General features: G+C 52.0%; 4 protein-coding genes and 2 long non-coding RNA genes across 6 annotated transcripts; 4 read left to right on the plus strand and 2 right to left on the minus strand.

The window, feature by feature from the left end:
- The first annotated feature begins 582 nt into the window (after positions 1 to 582).
- LOC115557097 (zinc finger protein 385A) lies at positions 583 to 6,751 on the plus strand. Its single transcript, XM_030374681.1, has 5 exons — positions 583 to 934; positions 1,042 to 1,380; positions 2,092 to 2,279; positions 2,789 to 2,875; positions 3,994 to 6,751. The coding sequence occupies exons 1-5, from the start codon at positions 583 to 585 to the stop codon at positions 4,267 to 4,269; spliced, it is 1,242 nt and encodes a 413-aa protein (XP_030230541.1). The 3' UTR covers positions 4,270 to 6,751.
- Positions 6,752 to 7,523: 772 nt separating this feature from the next.
- On the plus strand, positions 7,524 to 9,690 carry LOC115557176 (G-protein coupled receptor 84-like). Its single transcript, XM_030374789.1, has 2 exons — positions 7,524 to 7,636; positions 8,172 to 9,690. The coding sequence occupies exons 1-2, from the start codon at positions 7,602 to 7,604 to the stop codon at positions 9,586 to 9,588; spliced, it is 1,452 nt and encodes a 483-aa protein (XP_030230649.1). The 5' UTR covers positions 7,524 to 7,601; the 3' UTR covers positions 9,589 to 9,690.
- A 3,353-nt stretch (positions 9,691 to 13,043) lies between these two features.
- Positions 13,044 to 13,770, minus strand: LOC115557179 (uncharacterized). Its single transcript, XR_003979161.1, has 2 exons — positions 13,697 to 13,770; positions 13,044 to 13,660 (listed from the first exon to the last, which is right to left on the minus strand). It is a non-coding gene; the product is annotated as an uncharacterized LOC115557179 (long non-coding RNA).
- A 42-nt stretch (positions 13,771 to 13,812) lies between these two features.
- Positions 13,813 to 22,748, plus strand: LOC115557175 (G-protein coupled receptor 84-like). Its single transcript, XM_030374788.1, has 3 exons — positions 13,813 to 13,948; positions 14,483 to 15,883; positions 22,167 to 22,748. Exons 1-3 carry the CDS (start codon positions 13,914 to 13,916, stop codon positions 22,180 to 22,182), a joined length of 1,452 nt encoding a protein of 483 aa, XP_030230648.1. The 5' UTR covers positions 13,813 to 13,913; the 3' UTR covers positions 22,183 to 22,748.
- LOC115557181 (uncharacterized) lies at positions 19,357 to 20,083 on the minus strand. The gene is made up of 2 exons (XR_003979162.1): positions 20,010 to 20,083; positions 19,357 to 19,973 (listed from the first exon to the last, which is right to left on the minus strand). It is a non-coding gene; the product is annotated as an uncharacterized LOC115557181 (long non-coding RNA).
- LOC115557177 (G-protein coupled receptor 84) lies at positions 20,126 to 22,748 on the plus strand. Its single transcript, XM_030374790.1, has 2 exons — positions 20,126 to 20,261; positions 20,796 to 22,748. Exons 1-2 carry the CDS (start codon positions 20,227 to 20,229, stop codon positions 22,180 to 22,182), a joined length of 1,422 nt encoding a protein of 473 aa, XP_030230650.1. The 5' UTR covers positions 20,126 to 20,226; the 3' UTR covers positions 22,183 to 22,748.
- Positions 22,749 to 22,787: the final 39 nt, after the last annotated feature.

The following is a 22,787-nucleotide window of genomic DNA, read 5'->3' on the forward strand; positions in this document are numbered from 1 at the left end:
CACACTAACAAATCATCACATTTTGAAATATAGCATGCATAGGTCAGGCTTGGCTCTAGTTAGTATATTCAGCATGCTTTGGGTAAGTCAACACTAAAGGGTTCGTCCCTCCCACTCGCAAATCATCCCCAGGCCAGCAGACCTCAGCAGCCAATATCTGACCTTCTCAGATGAGCAGGGCCCCTGGGGGTCAGCCCCCCCAGGGGAGAGGGACAGGGGTTCAGGGCCCGGCGGGGTCCGTCTGGCAGAGGGAAAAAAAATGATGTCATCAGCGTTTAATCTGCCCAGGTCCCCGGACGTCCACAGATCCCTCCCTCTCCCTCCCCCTTTCTCCTCCAATATGACGTCTGCTGATCCCTCCCGCTCTCTCCCCCATTCTCCCCCACTCTGACGTCCGCTGGTCCCTCCCTCTCTCCCCCCCTCTCTCCCCCACTCTGACGTTCGCTGATCCCTCCCTCTCTCCCCCCCTCTCTCCCCTTTCTCCCCCACTCTGACGTTCGCTGATCCCTCCCTCTCTCTCCCCTTCTCTCCCCCACTCTGACGTTCGCTGATCCCTCCCTCTCTCCCCCTTTCTCCTCGACTATGACGTCCGCTGATCCCTCCCTCTCTCCCCCCCTCTCTCCCTCTCGCCCCGCTCTGACGTCCGCTGGTCCCTCCCTCTCTCCCCCCCTCTCCCCCCCACCCCGCCGTCCGCTGACCTGTCCGTCCGTCCGTCCGTCCCTCCAGAGCCAGGCCGAGGCCCACTACAAGGGGAACCGCCACGCGCGGCGCGTCAAGGGGATGGAGACGTCCAAGAGCGGCCGCAGCCCGGACGCCGACAAAACACAGCCCCCCCTGCTGGTCTGCCCCCCAGCGCCGGGAACCTCCCCCTGCAGCCCGGGACCCGAGCCCAGCAGGGAGGGTGAGAACACACGCCTCACGGTTCCACAGAGATGTGAAGTCCCCCCCCCCCCCCCCCCAGAGAGACCAGGTGGGGGGTAAGCCAGAGCCGACTGGTTTCCCTTCCTTCATAACAACCTGCTCCTCCTGCTTCTGTTCCAGACGAGCCCCAGCCCATGTGCACCGAGGACCCCCCTCCACCCCCCAGCCCCCAGCCCACCCTCGCCCTCCCCGGCGGGGATTGGCCCCTCCTCCTTTCTTCTGGGCAGACTCCGCCTCCGCCACCACCGCCGGCGCCGACCGGCTCTCCGGGCCCCGGCGTAGTGGCGCCCGGGGACCTGACGGTCCCGGGGCCCCCGGACGACACGTCCCCGGCCCCCAGCCAGGCCCCCAGCCCGGCCTCGGGGGACTCGGAGGAGGACAAGGCCAAGAAGCTGCTCTACTGCTCCCTCTGCAAGGTGGCTGTCAACTCCCTCTCCCAGCTGGAGGCCCACAACAAAGGTAGGAGGAGGAGGGGGAGGAGGGGGAGGGGGAGAGGGAGGAGGGGGAGGAGAAGGAGGAGGAGGAGAGGGAGGAGAAGGAGGAGGAGGAGGAGGAGGAGGAGGAGGAGGAGGAGAGGGAGGAGGAGGAGAGGGAGGAGGGGGAGGGGGAGGGAGGAGAAGAAGGGGGGGAGGGAGAGGAGGAGGAGGAGGGGGAGGGGGAGGAGGAGGAGTAGGACAGAGGAGGAGGAGGGGGAGAGAGAGGAGGAGGAGAGGGAGGAGGAGGGGGAGGAGGAGGAGGGAGAGGAGGTGGAGAGGGAGGAGAGGGAGGAGGAGGAGGAGGAGGTGGGGGAAGAGGAGGAGGAGAGGGAGGAGGAGAAGGAGGAGGTTGGGGAAGAGGAGGAGGAGGAGAGGGAGGAGGTCTAGTCCACCAGGCTAGAACACCTTTACAAAGAGGGAAAGCTTGCCTCGTGCAGCCTGGTGAACTGTCATAAAGCAGAGGAAATATGGGATGCTTTTTGGTGCAGAGAATTGAAGTGATGTATTTCTTCTGCATGGGAGAGTGAAGAACGAGGGTCTCAGTGGAGGGGATGACGAGGCTGTGATAGCGAGGCCAAGTGTTCACACCTGCATGGGGATGCTAATACTGAAAGATAAAGCGTCTGAAATACTCTCAACATGTGGTATAATGCCTTGTTGTTCTTACGTCTCTTGCCTCGCTTCCTTCCTCAAGGCACCAAACACAAAACCATCCAGGAGGCGCGCAGCGGGCTGGGGCCCATCAAGGCGTACCCCCGGCTGGGGCCCCGGGTGCCGGGGGAGCCGGGGGCCTCCCCGAACTCGGAGGCCAACTCGGAGGAACGGACCTTCCACTGTGAGATCTGCAATGTCAGGGTGAACTCAGAGCTGCAGCTCAAGCAGGTAAGACGCGCGGCTGGACTTGAGTCTGAGATCACATGAAGGGCGTTAGGAGCGTTTAAGGTTTCCATGTCTCTCACCTTGAGTCCATGATCACATGAACGTCTCCATATATCACGCCTTCTGAGTCCATGAACGTCTCCATGTGTCTCACCTCGAGTCCATGATCTCATGAAGGCTTTGTAGCGCTGAAGGTCTCAATGTCTCACCTTGAGTCCATGATCACATGAACGTCTCCATATATCACGCTTTGAGTCCATTATCACATGAACGTCTCCATGTATCACGCCTTGAGTCCATGACCACATGAAGGTCTCCATGTGTCTCACCTCGAGTCCATGATCACAGGAATGTCTCCATGCATCACGCCTTGAATCAATGATCACATTACATTCTCCATGTATCACAACTTGAGTCCATGATCAAATGAAGGTCTCCATGTATCACGCCTTGAGTCCATGCACATGACGGTCTCTATGTGTCTCACCTCGACTTCTTCCTGTACCTCTCAGCACATATCGAGCCGGCGGCATCGCGACGGAGTGGCGGGAAAACCCAACCCTCTCCTGAGTCGGCACAAGAAGCTCAGAGAATTCATGGTATGTTCCACAATCCGCAGAGCACAACACAGCACTCTGTCGACACCGTCCACCTGTTCGCAGACCACACCATGTCTCCTGTAATAATCAAACATAAAACAATAATTCAATTACAATGTAGTATTGTCTTAGGACCCTCTTCATTGATGTCCTGTGCTGAATTGAAAATTGGCCGCATGACATTTTTACTTAATTTGCAAAGCAGAGCAGCCACAAGAGTTACCTGACTGTATTGGCTTAGTCCACTTAATAGAGCACTACTGGAGTCCTACTGCTGTAGCCGCTCTGCTGCCCCCTAGAGTCCGGTTGTTGAAGCTGCTCTGCTGCCCCCTAGAGTCTTGTAGTACTCAATGACCCACCATGTTGCGCAGTATGTTGCCAGGGGATCCAATCGTTTATTACGCAAAGAGCAACGAAAACATCACCAGTCGCAGCACAAGACGTTCAAAATGGCCGACCTAAACTAGTCAATTTTGAGGGATGTCCGGCAGCATTGTTAGCGCTGCCAATGCCATGTGCTATTGACATTGAATGTGTTGCTATTCAAGATAGTAAAGAACGCATACATTCTAAATACTATTTAGATTATAATACAGACAAAAACGTTACGTATCTAGATGGTCCAAAGCAAATAAACAGAGAGAGAATGAGTAGCATGATGTTACTGTGAATGACTACAGTAGTATAATGTTTACTGTGATTGACAGAATCAATTACTACATTACTATGTTTTTAGACATATTACACAGTACTATAGGCCTACTGTAAATTACCCAGTAATTACCTGTGCAGAAATAGAGTTACCGGTAATTACTGTGGCCAACAGTGCAGTTCCACAGTGCTTTACATGTTCAAATGGTATGTTCCACAGTGCTTTACATGTTCAAATGGTATGTTCCACAGTGCTTTACATGTTCAAATGGTATGTTCCACAATGCTTTACATGTTCAAATGGTATGTTCCACAGTTCTTTACATGTTCAAATGGTATGTTCCACAGTGCTTGACATGTTCAAATGGTATGTTCCACAGTGCTTTACATGTTCAAATGGTATGTTCCACAGTGCTTTACATGTCGATGATGATACTTCTTCCTCTTCTGATCTGTGCTCCATGCAGCCCACCCTGAGCTTCTCCAAGGACCTTCCTAAGAACCTGGGGGCCGGCCTCCTGCCCAACCCCCTGGCCGTCGCCGCGGCGATGGCAGCCGCAGCATCCAACAATCAGCTGGCGCAGATACGGGCGGCGTGCCCCGGCGCCCACCCCCACCCCCACCACCCCCACCACCACCCCCATCACCCCCACCTGCTACAGGGAACCCCCCTCAGCCTGCTGCGGCCCGCCCCGGGCCCCATGCGTACCGCGCACGGCCCCATCCTCTTCGCCCCCTACTGACCGGACCGGGGGGCCCGGCGGGGGGAGAAGCACACTGTGAAGCCCACGGACCGGTGACACGTTTCACTGAGGCGGACATTCATCCATCCACCCCTTCTTTCTCATTTCCCCCTTCATCCTCCAGCAGCCTGGCGTCCGTCACGGGGGCCGGCCTGGGGGGACGGTCTGCCTAAGGGACGGTCTGCCTAAGGGACATCTGCCTAAGGGACGTCCGGAGAAATGCATGAAAAAAACACGGAGGTCCTCACACATCGATCATCTCCCTAAGGGTTCAGGCGGTTGGAGCTGTGAGGGACAAAGACCAGGCCGTGCAGATGACAATGGGATCTTTTTTCTTTCAAGGATTGTTTTTCGTTTAACATGACTGATGCAAAGCCCTACCTCTTCAATCCCCTCTCCGTCCCGATCTGTCCAACCAACACCTTCTCTTCCTGAGTGTGGGAAAGTCCTCCTGTGTCCTGTGTCCACCGGCATCATTCTAACCTCCACACACAACATGGACCGGACAATATGCACTTTTTAGATCTGTATTTTGTGAGCTACGTGTGCGTGCTTTTCCTCTTAAAGGTATTAGTATCTGTTTTAGAAGTGATTGATACTAGTCTATATTTTCTTCTCTGGGAGAGGAAACTCAAGTGAAGGAGGGACGAATCGTGTCTTAAGGCTGAGACAGCTGACTGAAGGCCAATGGGGCTGTGATGAGACCTGAGACAGTGGCTTGGTAAGTGGCTTAGTGAGCGGCTTGCTTAGCGGCTTGCCTAGTGGCCTGCTTAGTGGCTTGCTTAGCGCCTTGCTTCGTGAGTGGCTTGGTGAGGGGCTAAGTGAATGGCTATGAGTGGCTATGTGAGTAGCTGTAGCCGTTTAGGTTCAACCAGCATTCCTCCCTTCGGTCCTCGATGGCCGATCACTAGCAGTGCGTATGTCTGCGAAGGGACCCAGCCCTCCCCCTTATGCAGATCTCATGGTACCAGCTGTTTCTGTACCTCATGTTTCAAACAGAAGTGTCTTAAAGGAATCATCTGAACACTGTGAACACAACCCAAGGGGCACTATACTCATTGTTCCCTGCCATAACAAAACTGAATTCTAAATGCACACTGTTGCTTGTGGTGGAGCTCTGCCCACCGCGAGAGGCAGCTACACCAGCAGGGTGGTTGGGGGAGGGGGGGGGGGGATGCACCACGTGCACAACACCGTTTCCCTGTTTCACTTGAGTCCGTGTTTTAAAACGAGTTCAAGTCGGTCTCTCTTCAGAACTCTTAGTCATTAGATAGAGCACTCGCTCGAGTCTCGAGTGACCGCTACGTATAACTGCAGCATGTTGTGCAGTTCCACGGTCATACGCCCTCATCTTCCGCTCTGTCGCAAACGATTCCCTCCACACACTGAGGGCCCGGCGGCCAATCACTATGCTCGTTCTATTCCCCTTAGGCCACACCCTCTAGCTCTCTCCTTATGGGCATAGGTCAAAGGCAGTAGAGTCTGCACCTGACTCAAAACCCAAGGTCATGATCACTCCTATGACATGGGAATCAGATCAAGGAACCCAGAAAACACAGAGCAGCAAGAAACCACCACACAACTGATCTCCAGCCAGCCCACTGGCTCGATGGCCAACGTACTTCACATGTAGGCGTGCATCATACCATCGCGTAGTCAATGAGGGAAACACTCATGAGGCAAGAGACGCCTTTTGAGCACTAAAGCTATGATATGTTAAAGCCATGATAAACAATGGTGTTGTCATGGCATCCACGTAGACATTTAGCATGCCCTGAGCTCACATCACTCAGACTGATGCATTTCACATGTTGGGGTACAGGTCACATGTTGGGGTACAGATCACATGTTTGGGTGCAGATCACATGTCGGGGAGTAGGTCACATTTTGCGCTACAGGTCATATGTTATGGTGAAACTCACATGTTGAGGTGCAGGTCACATGTCGGGGAGTAGGTCACATGTTGGGGTACAGGTCACATGTCGGCTGCAGGTCACATGTTCGATTGAATCTCACATGTTTGGGTACAGGTCACATGTTGGTGTGTAGGTCACATGTTGGGGTGCAGGTCACATGTTTGGGTACAGGTCACATGTTGGTATGTAGGTCAAATGTTGGGGTGCAGGTCACATGTTTGGGTGCAGGTCACATGTTGGGGTGCAGGTCACATTGTGGGGTTCAGACAATGCTACTCTTATGGGATTTGTGACAGGGAAATATTAGCAATACTTAAAAATACCCTACTCCAGAAAAAAGGTATATTGTATGATGCAATAACAGAAATCGTCTCAATATATTTAAATGTTACTTAGGGGGCGTGTCATGACTTGTAATTGTACACATGTAGATTATTATAGAAATGTAAAAGAACAGAGAGAAAAATCATTGTTGATATTGAATTAGCTAAATAAATTATTAAATAATGTGAACAATGGCGGTTGTTGTTGATATACTTCCCAATACACACACCTTTAAACCTTCAGGCTGAATGTTTACTACCTGATTCACTTAAAACCCATGTTTACTAGAGCAGGCTGAATGTTTACCACCTGGTTCACTTAAAACCTATGTTTACCAGAGCAGGCAGAATGTTTACTACCTGGTTCACTTAAACCTCATGTTTAACAGAGCAAGCTCAATGTTTACTACCTGTTTCATGTTAACCCCATGTTTAACAGAGCAGGCTGAATGTTTACTGCCTGGTTCGATAAAATCCCATGTTTATTAGAGCAGGCTGAATGTTTACTACCTGGTTCACTTACATAGCAGGCTGAGTGTTTACCACCTGGTTCACTTACATAGCAGGCTGAATGTTTACTACCCGGTTCACTTAAACCCCAAGATTAACAGAGCAGGCTAAATTTTTACTACCTGATTCACTTAACCCCCATGTTTAACATAGCAGGCTGAATGTTTACAACCTGGTTCTTGTAAACCGCTGTTTAACAGGGCAAGCTGAATGTTTACTAACTGGTTCAATCAAACCCCATGTTTAACAAAGCAGGCTGAATATTTACTACCTGGTTCACTCAAACTCACCCCATGTTTAACAGAGCAAGCTGAATGTTTAGTACCTGGTTCACTTACATAGCAGGCTGAATGTTTACTACCTGGTTCACTTAATCCCTAAGTTTAACAGAGCAGGATGACAGAGGGACATTTCATGACAAATGTCTGAAATTCCCCCAGTCCCCCCCCCCCCCTTCCATTGCACACGTCATTGAAACACAGAAGTTCAAAAAATACAACGCATACATCATTAGCAGGATTTAGCGTTCATCTGCAGGCTAGACGTGGATGTGGCAGAAACTCGTCTTCAGTGTTCATCTATCATGGAGCCATCGGGTTGGAGAGACGCCTCAACAAGGTGAGACTGATTACTATGGACTGCTTCTGTGTTGACTCCTCACTCCCTATAGATTAACAGGATTATCTAAAATTATTAGTTTGTTTAATTTACGCATACATTATAATCTCCGTATATAGTGGGAGGAACCTCAATCTGGCTCTCCAACAGAGAAGTTCAACTTCAGTTTTATCCACTACTAAGTTGATAGCACCGCTCTTGAAATGCATTGCAGTTCTGCATTTTAGAAAACAGAACTACAGAAAGCTGATGGCTCCAGCTTACAACACCATCACATTTTCACGGGGAATTGATTCTGCAAATCAGTAGAGCTGCATTATCTATGTTAGAAGCAGTGTGCTCTCTCTAAATAAGTAGAGCTGCATAATCGATATTAGAGGCACTGTGCTCCCTGCAAATCAGTAGATAGATCATCTTTATGCCAGTTCCTGGCCTCCATGTATTTAATGGACCCCGGTGTTAACATGATGTCAGAGATGTCCCATAATATTCTAACTAATTCATCCTTTTTTCTTTTTTTTTTGACTATACTCAGAAATCTGACCCATGATTTGGACTCAGATAACCAGACCTACTTCTCCTGCTACAACCCCCTGGTGGTTGAATACCGTTACTTTGCCGTGCTGTGGGGGTGCCTTGTCACGATCACTGGCACCGTGGGGAACCTGATGACCGTCCTGGCCTTCGCCACTGACCCGTGCATCCGGACCCGCTTCAACGTGCTGATCGTCAACCTGGCGCTGGCCGACCTGCTGTACTGCGCGCTGCTGCAGCCCGTCACCACCGACCTCTACCTGCACCTGCGCTGGCGAGGCGGCGCGCTGGGCTGCCGGGCCTTCGGCCTGCTCCAATTCGTCTCCAACGCCGTGTCCGTCCTCACGCTCTGCCTGATCGCCGTGAGCCGCTACCTCCTGGTGCAGCGGAGGTCCACCTTCGAGCGGCTCTTCTCCGCCCGCGGCCTGCTGCTCCTGCTGCCCTCCACCTGGGCCCTGGGCCTGGCCAGCTTCTGCCCGCTCTGGCCCGTGTACGTCTTCGTGCCTCTGGTCTGCACCTGCAGCTTCCACCGGACGCGGGGCCGCCCCTACACCACCATCCTGCTCTTCCTCTACTTCTTCGCGGGGCTGTTCTGCATGGGCGTCTTCTACCTGCTGATCTACCGGAGGGTCCGCCTGGCGGCCCGGGCCGTCCTCCGCTACCGGCCCAGCCGCCGCTCCTCCAGGAAGAGGGTCGCTCCGGCGGACGGCACGGAGGACGACAGAGGCGTCAGCAGCGGATGGGCCCCCACGTGCACCAGTGAGGTCGACAGCCAGGGGGAACCACCCGCACGCAGGGCCGGATTCACGTGGTACAAGGAGCCGGGGGAACCACAGCCGACTCGCTCTGCCCTGGACTCGCACACGGCCAGGGCAAGGTCCTCCCCAGAGGAGCCGGCCACCACCCTGTCAGCCACCACCCCTCCGGCTTTGACCCCACCATCTACGACCCCGCCACCAACGTCCTTTCCGTCCGCCTCCCCTCCATCTAAGACCCTTCTGTCCACCTCCCCTCCATCTAAGACCCCTCCGTCCACCTCCCCTCCATCTAAGACCCCTCCGTCCACCTCCCCTCTGTCTACGACCCCTCCATCCACGACCCCCCCCCGTGCGACCCAGAGCTCCGGGGGCGACGAGTTGAAGCGGGTGACCCGAATGTGTTTCGCCGTCTTCCTGTGTTTCGTGTTCTGCTTCGTCCCGTTCCTGCTGCTGAACCTGGCCGACCAGGGGGGCCGCGCTCCGCAGATCCTCCACATGTTCTGCGCCAACCTGACCTGGCTCAACAGCTGCATCAACCCGCTGCTCTACGCAGTGATGAACCCCCAGTTCCGCCGGTCCTACCAGCTGCTGCTCACCAGGGCCTTCTCGCCCCTGGGCCGTCTCTGGAGGGCCCTGAGGAGCAGGTCGGCCTCCTGCTAGTCCTCCATGTCTGTAGACTTATGCCGCTTTTCCACCGCACATGTAGCTCGACTCGACTCGACACGGTAGCAGCACGGGTCATTTTCCACCGCAAATAGTACCTCCTGGACGTGGCCGGGGTCGGCTGCGCGAAAGGGCCGTGACGTATTTTTGTACGCGACGCAAACAACACCTACGCAACCCACACATGGACAGAACCCACATAACAGCAATGGAGGACATCGATAACGTTACTATTATTAGCTGGCATGTTGAAGAAGTTGAAGAAGTGGAATATGTTGGCTGCGGCGCTGCTATGGCTGTTACCAGCATGGTTGCCCTCGCTCTCGTGACTTCGTCACACTCTCTGGCCAATCAGTGGCCGGCCGTCTGCCGACGTCACCTTTTAGCATCGGCTCAGCTCGCTTGGAACCTAGAGCGAGGCGGTACTGAAAAAAGCAGCCACTTCAGGTACCAGATACCATGTTTTCGCGGTGGAAACGCAAAAAAAAGCGAGCTGAGTCGAGTCGAGTCGTGTCGAGCTGGTACCATGCAGTGGAAAAGCGGCATAACTCTCCATGAAGCGCTGAAGACAGACCACTACAGACAGACCGCTACAGACGACCTCGCCCTTTAATGGTGCAGCTCTGCCGTATCATCTCCACAGTTCTCGTTTCCTGCTGCTTGACCACTAACTGCTACTGCTTCTCCCGCCAAAGTAGCCTAAAGGGAAGTTTATGGAACGTTATGGAACACACCGATAGGCGTTCCTAAAGGGCCAAACTCCAGGAGCCGGTCAATGCAATTACCGGTATGGAACAGCTGGTCAGAACGGCAACAATAATGGACAGGTTTAAGGTTGAAGTATTCTTGGATAATGATGGAAGTTCGTAAAAGTCTTGCACAACATGGAAACGTTGTAGACTTGCCCCAATGAGGGGTATTCCGATTTAACGCAACCTGTGTTTTTTTGGGCAAAAGAGGAAGCCTGAAAAGGACAACTTTCTTAATGGGCCTAACAGATGCACACACGACTTCCGATTAAACAGGGTCGGCTACCTTTTGGTTGTCATCCATCCACCCCTTCTTTCTCATTTCCCCCTTCATCCTCCAGCAGCCTGGCGTCCGTCAGGGGGGCCGGCCTGGGGGGACGGTCTGCCTAAGGGACGGTCTGCCTAAGGGACATCTGCCTAAGGGACGTCCGGAGAAATGCATGAAAAAAACACAGAGGTCCTCACACATCGATCATCTTCCTAAGTGTTCAGGCGGTTTGAGCTGTGAGGGACAAAGACCAGGCCGTGCAGATGACAATGGGATCTTTTTTCTTTCAAGGATTGTTTTTCGTTTAACATGACTGATGCAAAGCCCTACCTCTTCAATCCCCTCTCCGTCCCGATCTGTCCAACCAACACCTTCTCTTCCTGAGTGTGGGAACGTCCTCCTGTGTCCACCGGCATCATTCTAACCTCCACACACAACATGGACCGGACAATATGCACTTTTTAGATCTGTATTTTGTGAGCTACGTGTGCGTGCTTTTCCTCTTAAAGGTATTAGTATCCGTTTTAGAAGTGATTGATACTAGTCTATATTTTCTTCTCTGGGAGAGGAAACTCAAGTGAAGGAGGGACGAATCGTGTCTTAAGGCTGAGACAGCTGACTGAAGGCCAATGGGGCTGTGATGAGACCTGAGACAGTGGCTTTGGTAAGTGGCTTAGTGAGCGGCTTGCTTAGCGGCTTGCCTAGTGGCCTGCTTAGTGGCTTGCTTAGCACCTTGCTTCGTGAGTGGCTTGGTGAGGGGCTAAGTGAATGGCTATGAGTGGCTATGTGAGTAGCTGTAGCCGTTTAGGTTCAACCAGCATTCCCCCCTTCGGTCCTCGACGGCCGATCACTAGCAGTGCGTATGTCTGCGAAGGGACCCAGCCCTCTCCCTTATGCAGATCTCATGGTACCAGCTGTTTCTGTACCTCATGTTTCAAACAGAAGTGTCTTAAAGGAATCATCTGAACACTGTGAACACAACCCAAGGGGCACTATACTCATTGTTCCCTGCCATAACAAAACTGAATTCTAAATGCACACTGTTGCTTGTGGTGGAGCTCTGCCCACCGCGAGAGGCAGCTACACCAGCAGGGTGGTTGGGGGAGGGGGGGGGGGGGATGCACCACGTGCACAACACCGTTTCCCTGTTTCACTTGAGTCCGTGTTTTAAAACGAGTTCAAGTCGGTCTCTCTTCAGAACTCTTAGTCATTAGATAGAGCACTCGCTCGAGTCTCGAGTGACCGCTACGTATAACTGCAGCATGTTGTGCAGTTCCACGGTCATACGTCCTCATCTTCCGCTCTGTCGCAAACGATTCCCTCCACACACTGAGGGCCCGGTGGCCAATCACTATGCTCGTTCTATTCCCCTTAGGCCACACCCTCTAGCTCTCTCCTTATGGGCATAGGTCAAAGGCAGTAGAGTCTGCACCTGACTCAAAACCCAAGGTCATGATCACTCCTATGACATGGGAATCGGATCAAGGAACCCAGAAAACACAGAGCACCAAGAAACCACCACACAACTGATCTCCAGCCACCCCACTGGCTCGATGTCCAACGTACTTCACATGTAGGCGTGCATCATACCATCGCGTAGTCAATGAGGGAAACGCTCATGAGGCAAGAGACGCCTTTTGAGCACTAAAGCTATGATATGTTGAAGCCATGATAAACAATGGTGTTGTCATGGCATCCACGTAGACATTTAGCATGCCCTGAGCTCACATCACTGTGAACATGACGATCTCCTTTCAGACTGATGCATTTCACATGTTGGGGTACAGGTCACATGTTGGGGTACAGATCACATGTTTGGGTGCAGATCACATGTCGGGGAGTAGGTCACATGTTGCGCTACAGGTCATATGTTATGGTGAAACTCACATGTTGAGGTGCAGGTCACATGTCGGGGAGTAGGTCACATGTTGGGGTACAGGTCACATGTCGGCTGCAGGTCACATGTTCGATTGAAACTCACATGTTTGGGTACAGGTCACATGTTGGTGTGTAGGTCACATGTTGGGGTGCAGGTCACACGTTTGGGTACAGGTCACATGTTGGTGTGTAGGTCACATGTTGGGGTGCAGGTCACATGTTTGGGTGCAGGTCACATGTTGGGGTGCAGGTCACATTGTGGGGTTCAGACAATGCTACTCTTATGGGATTTGTGACAGGGAAATATTAGCAATACTTAAAAATACCCTACTCCAGAAAAAAGGTATACTGTTTGATGCAATAACAGAAATCGTCTCAATATATTTAAATGTTACTTAGGGGGCGTGTCATGACTTGTAATTGTACACATGTAGATTATTATAGAAATGTAAAAGAACAGAGAGAAAAATTATTGTTGATATTGAATTAGCTAAATAAATTATTAAATAATGTGAACAATGGCGGTTGTTGTTGATATACTTCCCAATACACACACCTTTAAACCTTCAGGCTGAATGTTTACTACCTGGTTCACTTAAAACCCATGTTTACTAGAGCAGGCTGAATGTTTACTACCTGGTTCACTTAAAACCCATGTTTACCAGAGCAGGCTGAATGTTTACTACCTGGTTCACTTAAACCTCATGTTTAACAGAGCAAGCTGAATGTTTACTACCTGGTTCATGTTAACCCCATGTTTACCAGAGCAGGCTGAATGTTTACTGCCTGGTTCGATAAAATCCCATGTTTATTAGAGCAGGCTGAATGTTTACTACCTGGTTCACTTACATAGCAGGCTGAATGTTTACTACCCGGTTCACTTAAACCCCAAGATTAACAGAGCAGGCTAAATGTTTACTACCTGGTTCCCGTAACCCCCATGTTGAACATAGCAGGCTGAATGTTTACAATCTGGTTCATGTAAACCCCTGTTTAACAGGGCAGGCTGAATGTTTACTACCTGGTTCATGTAAACCCCTGTTTAACAGGGCAGGCTGAATGTTTACTAACTGGTTCAATCAAACCCCATGTTTAACAAAGCAGGCTGAATATTTACTACCTGGTTCACTCAAACTCACCCCATGTTTAACAGAGCGAGCTGAATGTTTACTACCTGGTTCACTCACATAGCAGGCTGAATGTTTAATACCTGGTTCACTTAAACCCTAAGTTTAACAGAGCAGGATGACAGAGGGAAATTTCATGACAAATGTCTGAAATTCCTCCAGTCCCCCCCCTTCCATTGCACACGTCATTGAAATACAGAAGTTCAAAAAATACATCGCATACATCATTAACAGGATTCAGCGTTCATCTGCAGGCTAGACGTGGATGTGGCAGAAACTCATCTTCAGTGTTCATCTATCATGGAGCCATCGGCTTGGAGAGACGCCTCAACAAGGTGAGACTGATTACTATGGACTGCTTCTGTGTTGACTCCTCACTCCCTATAGATTAACAGAATTATCTAAAATTATTAGTTTGTTTAATTTACGCATACATTATAATCTCCGTATATAGTGGGAGGAACCTCAATCTGGCTCTCCAACAGAGAAGTTCAACTTCTGTTTTATTCACTACTAAGTTGATAGCACCGCTCTTGAAATGCATTGCAGTTCTGCATTTTAGAAAACAGAACTACAGAAAGCTGATGGCTCCAGTTTACAACACCATCACATTTTCACGGGGAATTGATTCTGCAAATCAGTAGAGCTGCATTATCTATATTAGAAGCAGTGTGCTCTCTCTAAATAAGTAGAGCTGCATAATCGATATTAGAGGCACTGTGCTCTCTGTAAATCAGTAGATAGATCATCTTTATGCCAGTTCCTGGCCTCCATGTATTTAATGGACCCCTGTGTTAACATGATGTCAGAGATGTCCCATAATATTCTAACTAATTCATCCTTTTTTTTTTTTTTTTGACTGTACTCAGAAATCTGACCCATGATTGGGACTCAGATAACCAGACCTACTTCTCCTGCTACCACCCCCTGGTGGTTGAATACCGTTACTTTGCCGTGCTGTGGGGGTGCCTTGTCACGATCACTGGCACCGTGGGGAACCTGATGACCGTCCTGGCCTTCGCCACTGACCCGTGCATCCGGACCCGCTTCAACGTGCTGATCGTCAACCTGGCGCTGGCCGACCTGCTGTACTGCGCGCTGCTGCAGCCCGTCACCACCGACTCTTACCTGCACCTGCGGTGGCGAGGCGGCGCGCTGGGCTGCCGGGCCTTCGGCCTGCTCCTCTTCGTCTCCAACGCCGTGTCCATCCTCACGCTCTGCCTGATCGCCGTGAGCCGCTACCTCCTGGTGCAGCGGAGGTCCACCTTCGAGCGGCTCTTCTCCGCCCGCGGCCTGCTGCTCCTGCTGCCCTCCACCTGGGCCCTGGGCCTGGCCAGCTTCTGCCCGCTCTGGCCCGTGTACGTCTTCGTGCCTCTGGTCTGCACCTGCAGCTTCCACCGGACGCGGGGCCGCCCCTACACCACCATCTTGCTCTTCCTCTACTTCTTCGCGGGGCTGTTCTGCGTGGGCGTCTTCTACCTGCTGATCTACCGGAGGGTCCGCCTGGCGGCCCGGGCCGTCCTCCGCCACCGTCCCAGCCGACGCTCCTCCAGGAAGAGGGTCGCTCCGGCGGCCGGGACGGAGGACGACAGCGGCGTCAGCAGCGGAGGGGCCCCCACGTGCACCAGTGAGGTCGACAGCCAGGGGGAACCGCCCGCACGCAGGGCCGGAAACACGTGGTACAAGGAGCCGGGGGAACCACAGCCGACTCGCTCTGCCCTGGACTCGCACACGGCCAGGGCAAGGGCCTCCCCAGAGGAGCTGGCCACCACCCTGTCAGCCACCACCCCTCCGGCTTTGACCCCACCATCTACGACCCCGCCACCAACGTCCCTTCCGTCCACCTCCCCTCCATCTAAGACCCTTCTGTCCACCTCCCCTCCATCTAAGACCCCTCCGTCCACCTCCCCTCCATCTAAGACCCCTCCGTCCACCTCCCCTCCGTCTACGACCCCTCCATCCACGACCCCCCCCCGTGCGACCCAGAGCTCCGGGGGCGACGAGTTGAAGCGGGTGACCCGAATGTGTTTCGCCGTCTTCCTGTGTTTCGTGTTCTGCTTCGTCCCGTTCCTGCTGCTGAACCTGGCCGACCAGGGGGGCCGCGCTCCGCAGATCCTCCACATGTTCTGCGCCAACCTGACCTGGCTCAACAGCTGCATCAACCCGCTGCTCTACGCAGTGATGAACCCCCAGTTCCGCCGGTCCTACCAGCTGCTGCTCACCAGGGCCTTCTCGCCCCTGGGCCGTCTCTGGAGGGCCCTGAGGAGCAGGTCGGCCTCCTGCTAGTCCTCCATGTCTGTAGACTTATGCCGCTTTTCCACCGCACATGTAGCTCGACACGGTAGCAGCACGGGTCATTTTCCACCGCAAATAGTACCTCCTGGACGTGGCCGGGGTCGGCTGCGCGAAAGGGCCGTGACGTATTTTTGTACGCGACGCAAACAACACCTACGCAACCCACACATGGACAGAACCCACATAACAGCAATGGAGGACATCGATAACGTTACTATTATTAGCTGGCATGTTGAAGAAGTTGAAGAAGTGGAATATGTTGGCTGCGGCGCTGCTATGGCTGTTACCAGCATGGTTGCCCTCGCTCTCGTGACTTCGTCACACTCTCTGGCCAATCAGTGGCCGGCCGTCTGGCGACGTCACCTTTTAGCATCGGCTCAGCTCGCTTGGAACCTAGAGCGAGGCGGTACTGAAAAAAGCAGCCACTTCAGGTACCAGATGCCATGTTTTCGCGGTGGAAACGCAAAAAAAGCGAGCTGAGTCGAGTCGAGTCGTGTCGAGCTGGTACCATGCAGTGGAAAAGCGGCATAACTCTCCATGAAGCGCTGAAGACAGACCACTACAGACAGACCGCTACAGACGACCTCGCCCTTTAATGGTGCAGCTCTGCCGTATCATCTCCACAGTTCTCGTTTCCTGCTGCTTGACCACTAACTGCTACTGCTTCTCCCGCCAAAGTAGCCTAAAGGGAAGGAGCTAACGTTATGGAACACACCGATAGGCGTTCCTAAAGGGCCAAACTCCAAGAGCCGGTCAATGCAATTACCGGTATGGAACAGCTGGTCAGAACGGCAACAATAATGGACAGGTTTAAGGTTTAAGTATTCTTGGATAATGATGGAAGTTCGTAAAAGTCTTGCACAACATGGAAACGTTGTAGACTTGCCCCAATGAGGGGTATTCCGATTTAACGCAACCTGTGTTTTTTTGGGCAAAAGAGGAAGCCTGAAAAGGACAACTTTCTTAATGGGCCTAACAGATGCACACACGACTTCCGATTAAACAGGGTCGGCTACCTTTTGGTTGTCATCCATCCACCCCTTCTTTCTCATTTCCCCCTTCATCCTCCAGCAGCCTGGCGTCCGTCAGGGGGGCCGGCCTGGGGGGACGGTCTGCCTAAGGGACGGTCTGCCTAAGGGACATCTGCCTAAGGGACGTCCGGAGAAATGCATGAAAAAAACACAGAGGTCCTCACACATCGATCATCTTCCTAAGTGTTCAGGCGGTTGGAGCTGTGAGGGACAAAGACCAGGCCGTGCAGATGACAATGGGATCTTTTTTCTTTCAAGGATTGTTTTTCGTTTAACATGACTGATGCAAAGCCCTACCTCTTCAATCCCCCCTGCAACCCACTCCTCCGTCCCGGTCTGTCCAACCAACACCTTCTCTTCCTGAGTGTGGGAACGTCCTCCTGTGTCCACCGGCATCATTCTAACCTCCACACACAACATGGACCGGACAATATGCACTTTTTAGATCTGTATTTTGTGAGCTACGTGTGCGTGCTTTTCCTCTTAAAGGTATTAGTATCCGTTTTAGAAGTGATTGATATTAGTCTATATTTTCTTCTCTGGGAGAGGAAACTCAAGTGAAGGAGGGACGAATCGTGTCCTAAGGCTGAGACAGCTGACTGAAGGCCAATGGGGCTGTGTTGAGACCTGAGACAGTGGCTTGGTAAGTGGCTTAGTGAGCGGCTTGCTTAGCGGCTTGCCTAGTGGCCTACTTAGTGGCTTGCTTAGCGCCTTGCTTCGTGAGTGGCTTGGTGAGGGGCTAAGTGAATGGCTATGAGTGGCTATGTGAGTAGCTGTAGCCGTTTAGGTTCAACCAGCATTCCTCCCTTCGGTCCTCGATGGCCGATCACTAGCAGTGCGTATGTCTGCGAAGGGACCCAGCCCTCCCCCTTATGCAGATCTCATGGTACCAGCTGTTTCTGTACCTCATGTTTCAAACAGAAGTGTCTTAAAGGAATCATCTGAACACTGTGAACACAACCCAAGGGGCACTATACTCATTGTTCCCTGCCATAACAAAACTGAATTCTAAATGCACACTGTTGCTTGTGGTGGAGCTCTGCCCACTGCGAGAGGCAGCTACACCAGCAGGGTGGTTGGGGGAGGGGGGGGGGGGGGGGATGCACCACGTGCACAACACCGTTTCCCTGTTTCACTTGAGTCCGTGTTTTAAAACGAGTTCAAGTCGGTCTCTCTTCAGAACTCTTAGTCATTAGATAGAGCACTCGCTCGAGTCTCGAGTGACCGCTACGTATAACTGCAGCATGTTGTGCAGTTCCACGGTCGTACGTCCTCATCATCCGCTCTGTCGCAAACGATTCCCTCCACACACTGAGGGCCCGGTGGCCAATCACTATGCTCGTTCTATTCCCCTTAGGCCACACCCTCTAGCTCTCTCCTTATGGGCATAGGTCAAAGGCAGTAGAGTCTGCACCTGACTCAAAACCCAAGGTCATGATCACTCCTATGACATGGGAATCGGATCAAGGAACCCAGAAAACACAGAGCACCAAGAAACCACCACACAACTGATCTCCAGCCACCCCACTGGCTCGATGTCCAACGTACTTCACATGTAGGCGTGCATCATACCATCGCGTAGTCAATGAGGGAAACGCTCATGAGGCAAGAGACGCCTTTTGAGCACTAAAGCTATGATATGTTGAAGCCATGATAAACAATGGTGTTGTCATGGCATCCACGTAGACATTTAGCATGCCCTGAGCTCACATCACTGTGAACATGAGGATCTCCTTTCAGACTGATGCATTTCACATGTTGGGGTACAGGTCACATGTTGGGGTACAGATCACATGTTTGGGTGCAGATCACATGTCGGGGAGTAGGTCACATGTTGCGCTACAGGTCATATGTTATGGTGAAACTCACATGTTGAGGTGCAGGTCACATGTCGGGGAGTAGGTCACATGTTGGGGTACAGGTCACATGTCGGCTGCAGGTCACATGTTCGATTGAAACTCACATGTTTGGGTACAGGTCACATGTTGGTGTGTAGGTCACATGTTGGGGTGCAGGTCACACGTTTGGGTACAGGTCACATGTTGGTGTGTAGGTCACATGTTGGGGTGCAGGTCACATGTTTGGGTGCAGGTCACATGTTGGGGTGCAGGTCACATTGTGGGGTTCAGACAATGCTACTCTTATGGGATTTGTGACAGGGAAATATTAGCAATACTTAAAAATACCCTACTCCAGAAAAAAGGTATACTGTTTGATGCAATAACAGAAATCGTCTCAATATATTTAAATGTTACTTAGGGGGCGTGTCATGACTTGTAATTGTACACATGTAGATTATTATAGAAATGTAAAAGAACAGAGAGAAAAATTATTGTTGATATTGAATTAGCTAAATAAATTATTAAATAATGTGAACAATGGCGGTTGTTGTTGATATACTTCCCAATACACACACCTTTAAACCTTCAGGCTGAATGTTTACTACCTGGTTCACTTAAAACCCATGTTTACTAGAGCAGGCTGAATGTTTACTACCTGGTTCACTTAAAACCCATGTTTACCAGAGCAGGCTGAATGTTTACTACCTGGTTCACTTAAACCTCATGTTTAACAGAGCAAGCTGAATGTTTACTACCTGGTTCATGTTAACCCCATGTTTACCAGAGCAGGCTGAATGTTTACTGCCTGGTTCGATAAAATCCCATGTTTATTAGAGCAGGCTGAATGTTTACTACCTGGTTCACTTACATAGCAGGCTGAATGTTTACTACCCGGTTCACTTAAACCCCAAGATTAACAGAGCAGGCTAAATGTTTACTACCTGGTTCCCGTAACCCCCATGTTGAACATAGCAGGCTGAATGTTTACAATCTGGTTCATGTAAACCCCTGTTTAACAGGGCAGGCTGAATGTTTACTACCTGGTTCATGTAAACCCCTGTTTAACAGGGCAGGCTGAATGTTTACTAACTGGTTCAATCAAACCCCATGTTTAACAAAGCAGGCTGAATATTTACTACCTGGTTCACTCAAACTCACCCCATGTTTAACAGAGCGAGCTGAATGTTTACTACCTGGTTCACTCACATAGCAGGCTGAATGTTTAATACCTGGTTCACTTAAACCCTAAGTTTAACAGAGCAGGATGACAGAGGGAAATTTCATGACAAATGTCTGAAATTCCTCCAGTCCCCCCCCTTCCATTGCACACGTCATTGAAATACAGAAGTTCAAAAAATACATCGCATACATCATTAACAGGATTCAGCGTTCATCTGCAGGCTAGACGTGGATGTGGCAGAAACTCATCTTCAGTGTTCATCTATCATGGAGCCATCGGCTTGGAGAGACGCCTCAACAAGGTGAGACTGATTACTATGGACTGCTTCTGTGTTGACTCCTCACTCCCTATAGATTAACAGAATTATCTAAAATTATTAGTTTGTTTAATTTACGCATACATTATAATCTCCGTATATAGTGGGAGGAACCTCAATCTGGCTCTCCAACAGAGAAGTTCAACTTCAGTTTTATTCACTACTAAGTTGATAGCACCGCTCTTGAAATGCATTGCAGTTCTGCATTTTAGAAAACAGAACTACAGAAAGCTGATGGCTCCAGCTTACAACACCATCACATTTTCACGGGGAATTGATTCTGCAAATCAGTAGAGCTGCATTATCTATATTAGAAGCAGTGTGCTCTCTGTAAATAAGTAGAGCTGCATAATCGATATTAGAGGCACTGTGCTCTCTGTAAATCAGTAGATAGATCATCTTTATGCCAGTTCCTGGCCTCCATGTATTTAATGGACCCCTGTGTTAACATGATGTCAGAGATGTCCCATAATATTCTAACTAATTCATCCTTTTTTTTTTTTTTTTGACTGTACTCAGAAATCTGACCCATGATTGGGACTCAGATAACCAGACCTACTTCTCCTGCTACCACCCCCTGGTGGTTGAATACCGTTACTTTGCCGTGCTGTGGGGGTGCCTTGTCACGATCACTGGCACCGTGGGGAACCTGATGACCGTCCTGGCCTTCGCCACTGACCCGTGCATCCGGACCCGCTTCAACGTGCTGATCGTCAACCTGGCGCTGGCCGACCTCCTGTACTGCGCGCTGCTGCAGCCCGTCACCACCGACTCCTACCTGCACCTGCGCTGGCGAGGCGGAGCGCTGGGCTGCCGGGCCTTCGGCCTGCTCCTCTTCGTCTCCAACGCCGTGTCCATCCTCACGCTCTGCCTGATCGCCGTGAGCCGCTACCTCCTGGTGCAGCGGAGGTCCACCTTCGAGCGGCTCTTCTCCGCCCGCGGCCTGCTGCTCCTGCTGCCCTCCACCTGGGCCCTGGGCCTGGCCAGCTTCTGCCCGCTCTGGCCCGTGTACGTCTTCGTGCCTCTGGTCTGCACCTGCAGCTTCCACCGGACGCGGGGCCGCCCCTACACCACCATCTTGCTCTTCCTCTACTTCTTCGCGGGGCTGTTCTGCGTGGGCGTCTTCTACCTGCTGATCTACCGGAGGGTCCGCCTGGCGGCCCGGGCCGTCCTCCGCCACCGTCCCAGCCGACGCTCCTCCAGGAAGAGGGTCGCTCCGGCGGCCGGGACGGAGGACGACAGCGGCGTCAGCAGCGGAGGGGCCCCCACGTGCACCAGTGAGGTCGATAGCCAGGGGGAACCGCCCGCACGCAGGGCTGGAGCCACGTGGTACAAGGAGCCGGGGGAACCACAGCCGACTCGCTCTGCCCTGGACTCGCACACGGCCAGGGCAAGGGCCTCCCCAGAGGAGCCGGCCACCACCCCGTCAGCCACCACCCCTCCGGCTTTGACCCCACCATCTATGACCCCGCCATCAACGTCCCTTCCGTCCACCTCCCCTCCATCTACGACCCCTCCGTCCACCTCCCCTCCATCTAAGACCCCTCCGTCCACCTCCCCTCCAGCTAAGACCCCTCCATCCACGACCCCCCCCCATGCGACCCAGAGCTCCGGGGGCGACGAGTTAAAGCGAGTGACCCGAATGTGTTTCGCCGTCTTCCTGTGTTTCGTGTTCTGCTTCGTCCCGTTCCTGCTGCTGAACCTGGCCGACCAGAGGGGCCGCGCTCCGCAGATCCTCCACATGTTCTGCGCCAACCTGACCTGGCTCAACAGCTGCATCAACCCGCTGCTCTACGCAGTGATGAACCCCCAGTTCCGCCGGTCGTACCACCTGCTGCTCACCAGGGCCTTCTCGCCCCTGGGCCGTCTCTGGAGGGCCCTGAGGAGCAGGTCGGCGTCCTGCTAATCCTCCATGTCTGTAGACTAACGCTCCATGAAGCGCTGAGGAAAGACCGCTACAGACAGACCGCTACAGACGACCTCGCCTTTTAATGGTGCAGCTCTGCCGTATCATCTCCACAGTTCTCGTTTCCTGCTGCTTGACCACTAACTGCTACTGCTTCACCCGCCAAAGTAGCCTAAAGGGAAGGAGCTAACGTTATGGAACACACCCATAGGCGTTCCTAAAGGGCCAAACTCCAGGAGCCGGTCAATGCAATTACCGCCCCGGTATGGAACAGCTGGTCAGAACGGCAACAATAATGGACAGGTTTAAGGTCGAAGTTTTCTTGGATAATGATGGAAGTTCGTAAAAGTCTTGCACAACATGGAAACGTTGTAAACTTGCCCCAATGAGGGGTATTCCGATTTAACGCAACCTGTGTTTTTTCGGGCAAAAGAGGAAGCCTGAAAAGGACAACTTTCTTAATGGGCCTAACAGATGCACACACGACTTCCGATTAAATAGGGTCGGCTACCTTTTGGTTGTCCAGTTCCACTTTCAAATGTTTAATAAAATAATAATCACCCACACCCGTGCCAGTTTGATTTCAATAATCGGTATTTATTTAT

The sequence above is a fragment of the Gadus morhua genome, chromosome 13, assembly GCF_902167405.1.
Source record: "Gadus morhua chromosome 13, gadMor3.0, whole genome shotgun sequence".
In the NCBI taxonomy this organism is placed as follows: domain Eukaryota; kingdom Metazoa; phylum Chordata; class Actinopteri; order Gadiformes; family Gadidae; genus Gadus; species Gadus morhua.

Excerpts from the sequence above, each read along its gene's own strand:
- LOC115557097 (XM_030374681.1), top strand. The coding sequence starts at position 583 with ATGACGTCCGCTGATCCCTCCCTCTCTCCCCCCCTCTCTCCCTCTCGC. Across the intron at positions 1,381-2,091 it reads GCTGGAGGCCCACAACAAAG|GCACCAAACACAAAACCATC; the intron begins GTAGGAGGAGGA and ends TCCTTCCTCAAG. Across the intron at positions 2,876-3,993 it reads AGAAGCTCAGAGAATTCATG|CCCACCCTGAGCTTCTCCAA; the intron begins GTATGTTCCACA and ends TGCTCCATGCAG.
- LOC115557176 (XM_030374789.1), top strand. The coding sequence starts at position 7,602 with ATGGAGCCATCGGGTTGGAGAGACGCCTCAACAAG. Across the intron at positions 7,637-8,171 it reads TGGAGAGACGCCTCAACAAG|AAATCTGACCCATGATTTGG; the intron begins GTGAGACTGATT and ends GACTATACTCAG.
- LOC115557175 (XM_030374788.1), top strand. The coding sequence starts at position 13,914 with ATGGAGCCATCGGCTTGGAGAGACGCCTCAACAAG. Across the intron at positions 13,949-14,482 it reads TGGAGAGACGCCTCAACAAG|AAATCTGACCCATGATTGGG; the intron begins GTGAGACTGATT and ends GACTGTACTCAG.
- LOC115557177 (XM_030374790.1), top strand. The coding sequence starts at position 20,227 with ATGGAGCCATCGGCTTGGAGAGACGCCTCAACAAG. Across the intron at positions 20,262-20,795 it reads TGGAGAGACGCCTCAACAAG|AAATCTGACCCATGATTGGG; the intron begins GTGAGACTGATT and ends GACTGTACTCAG.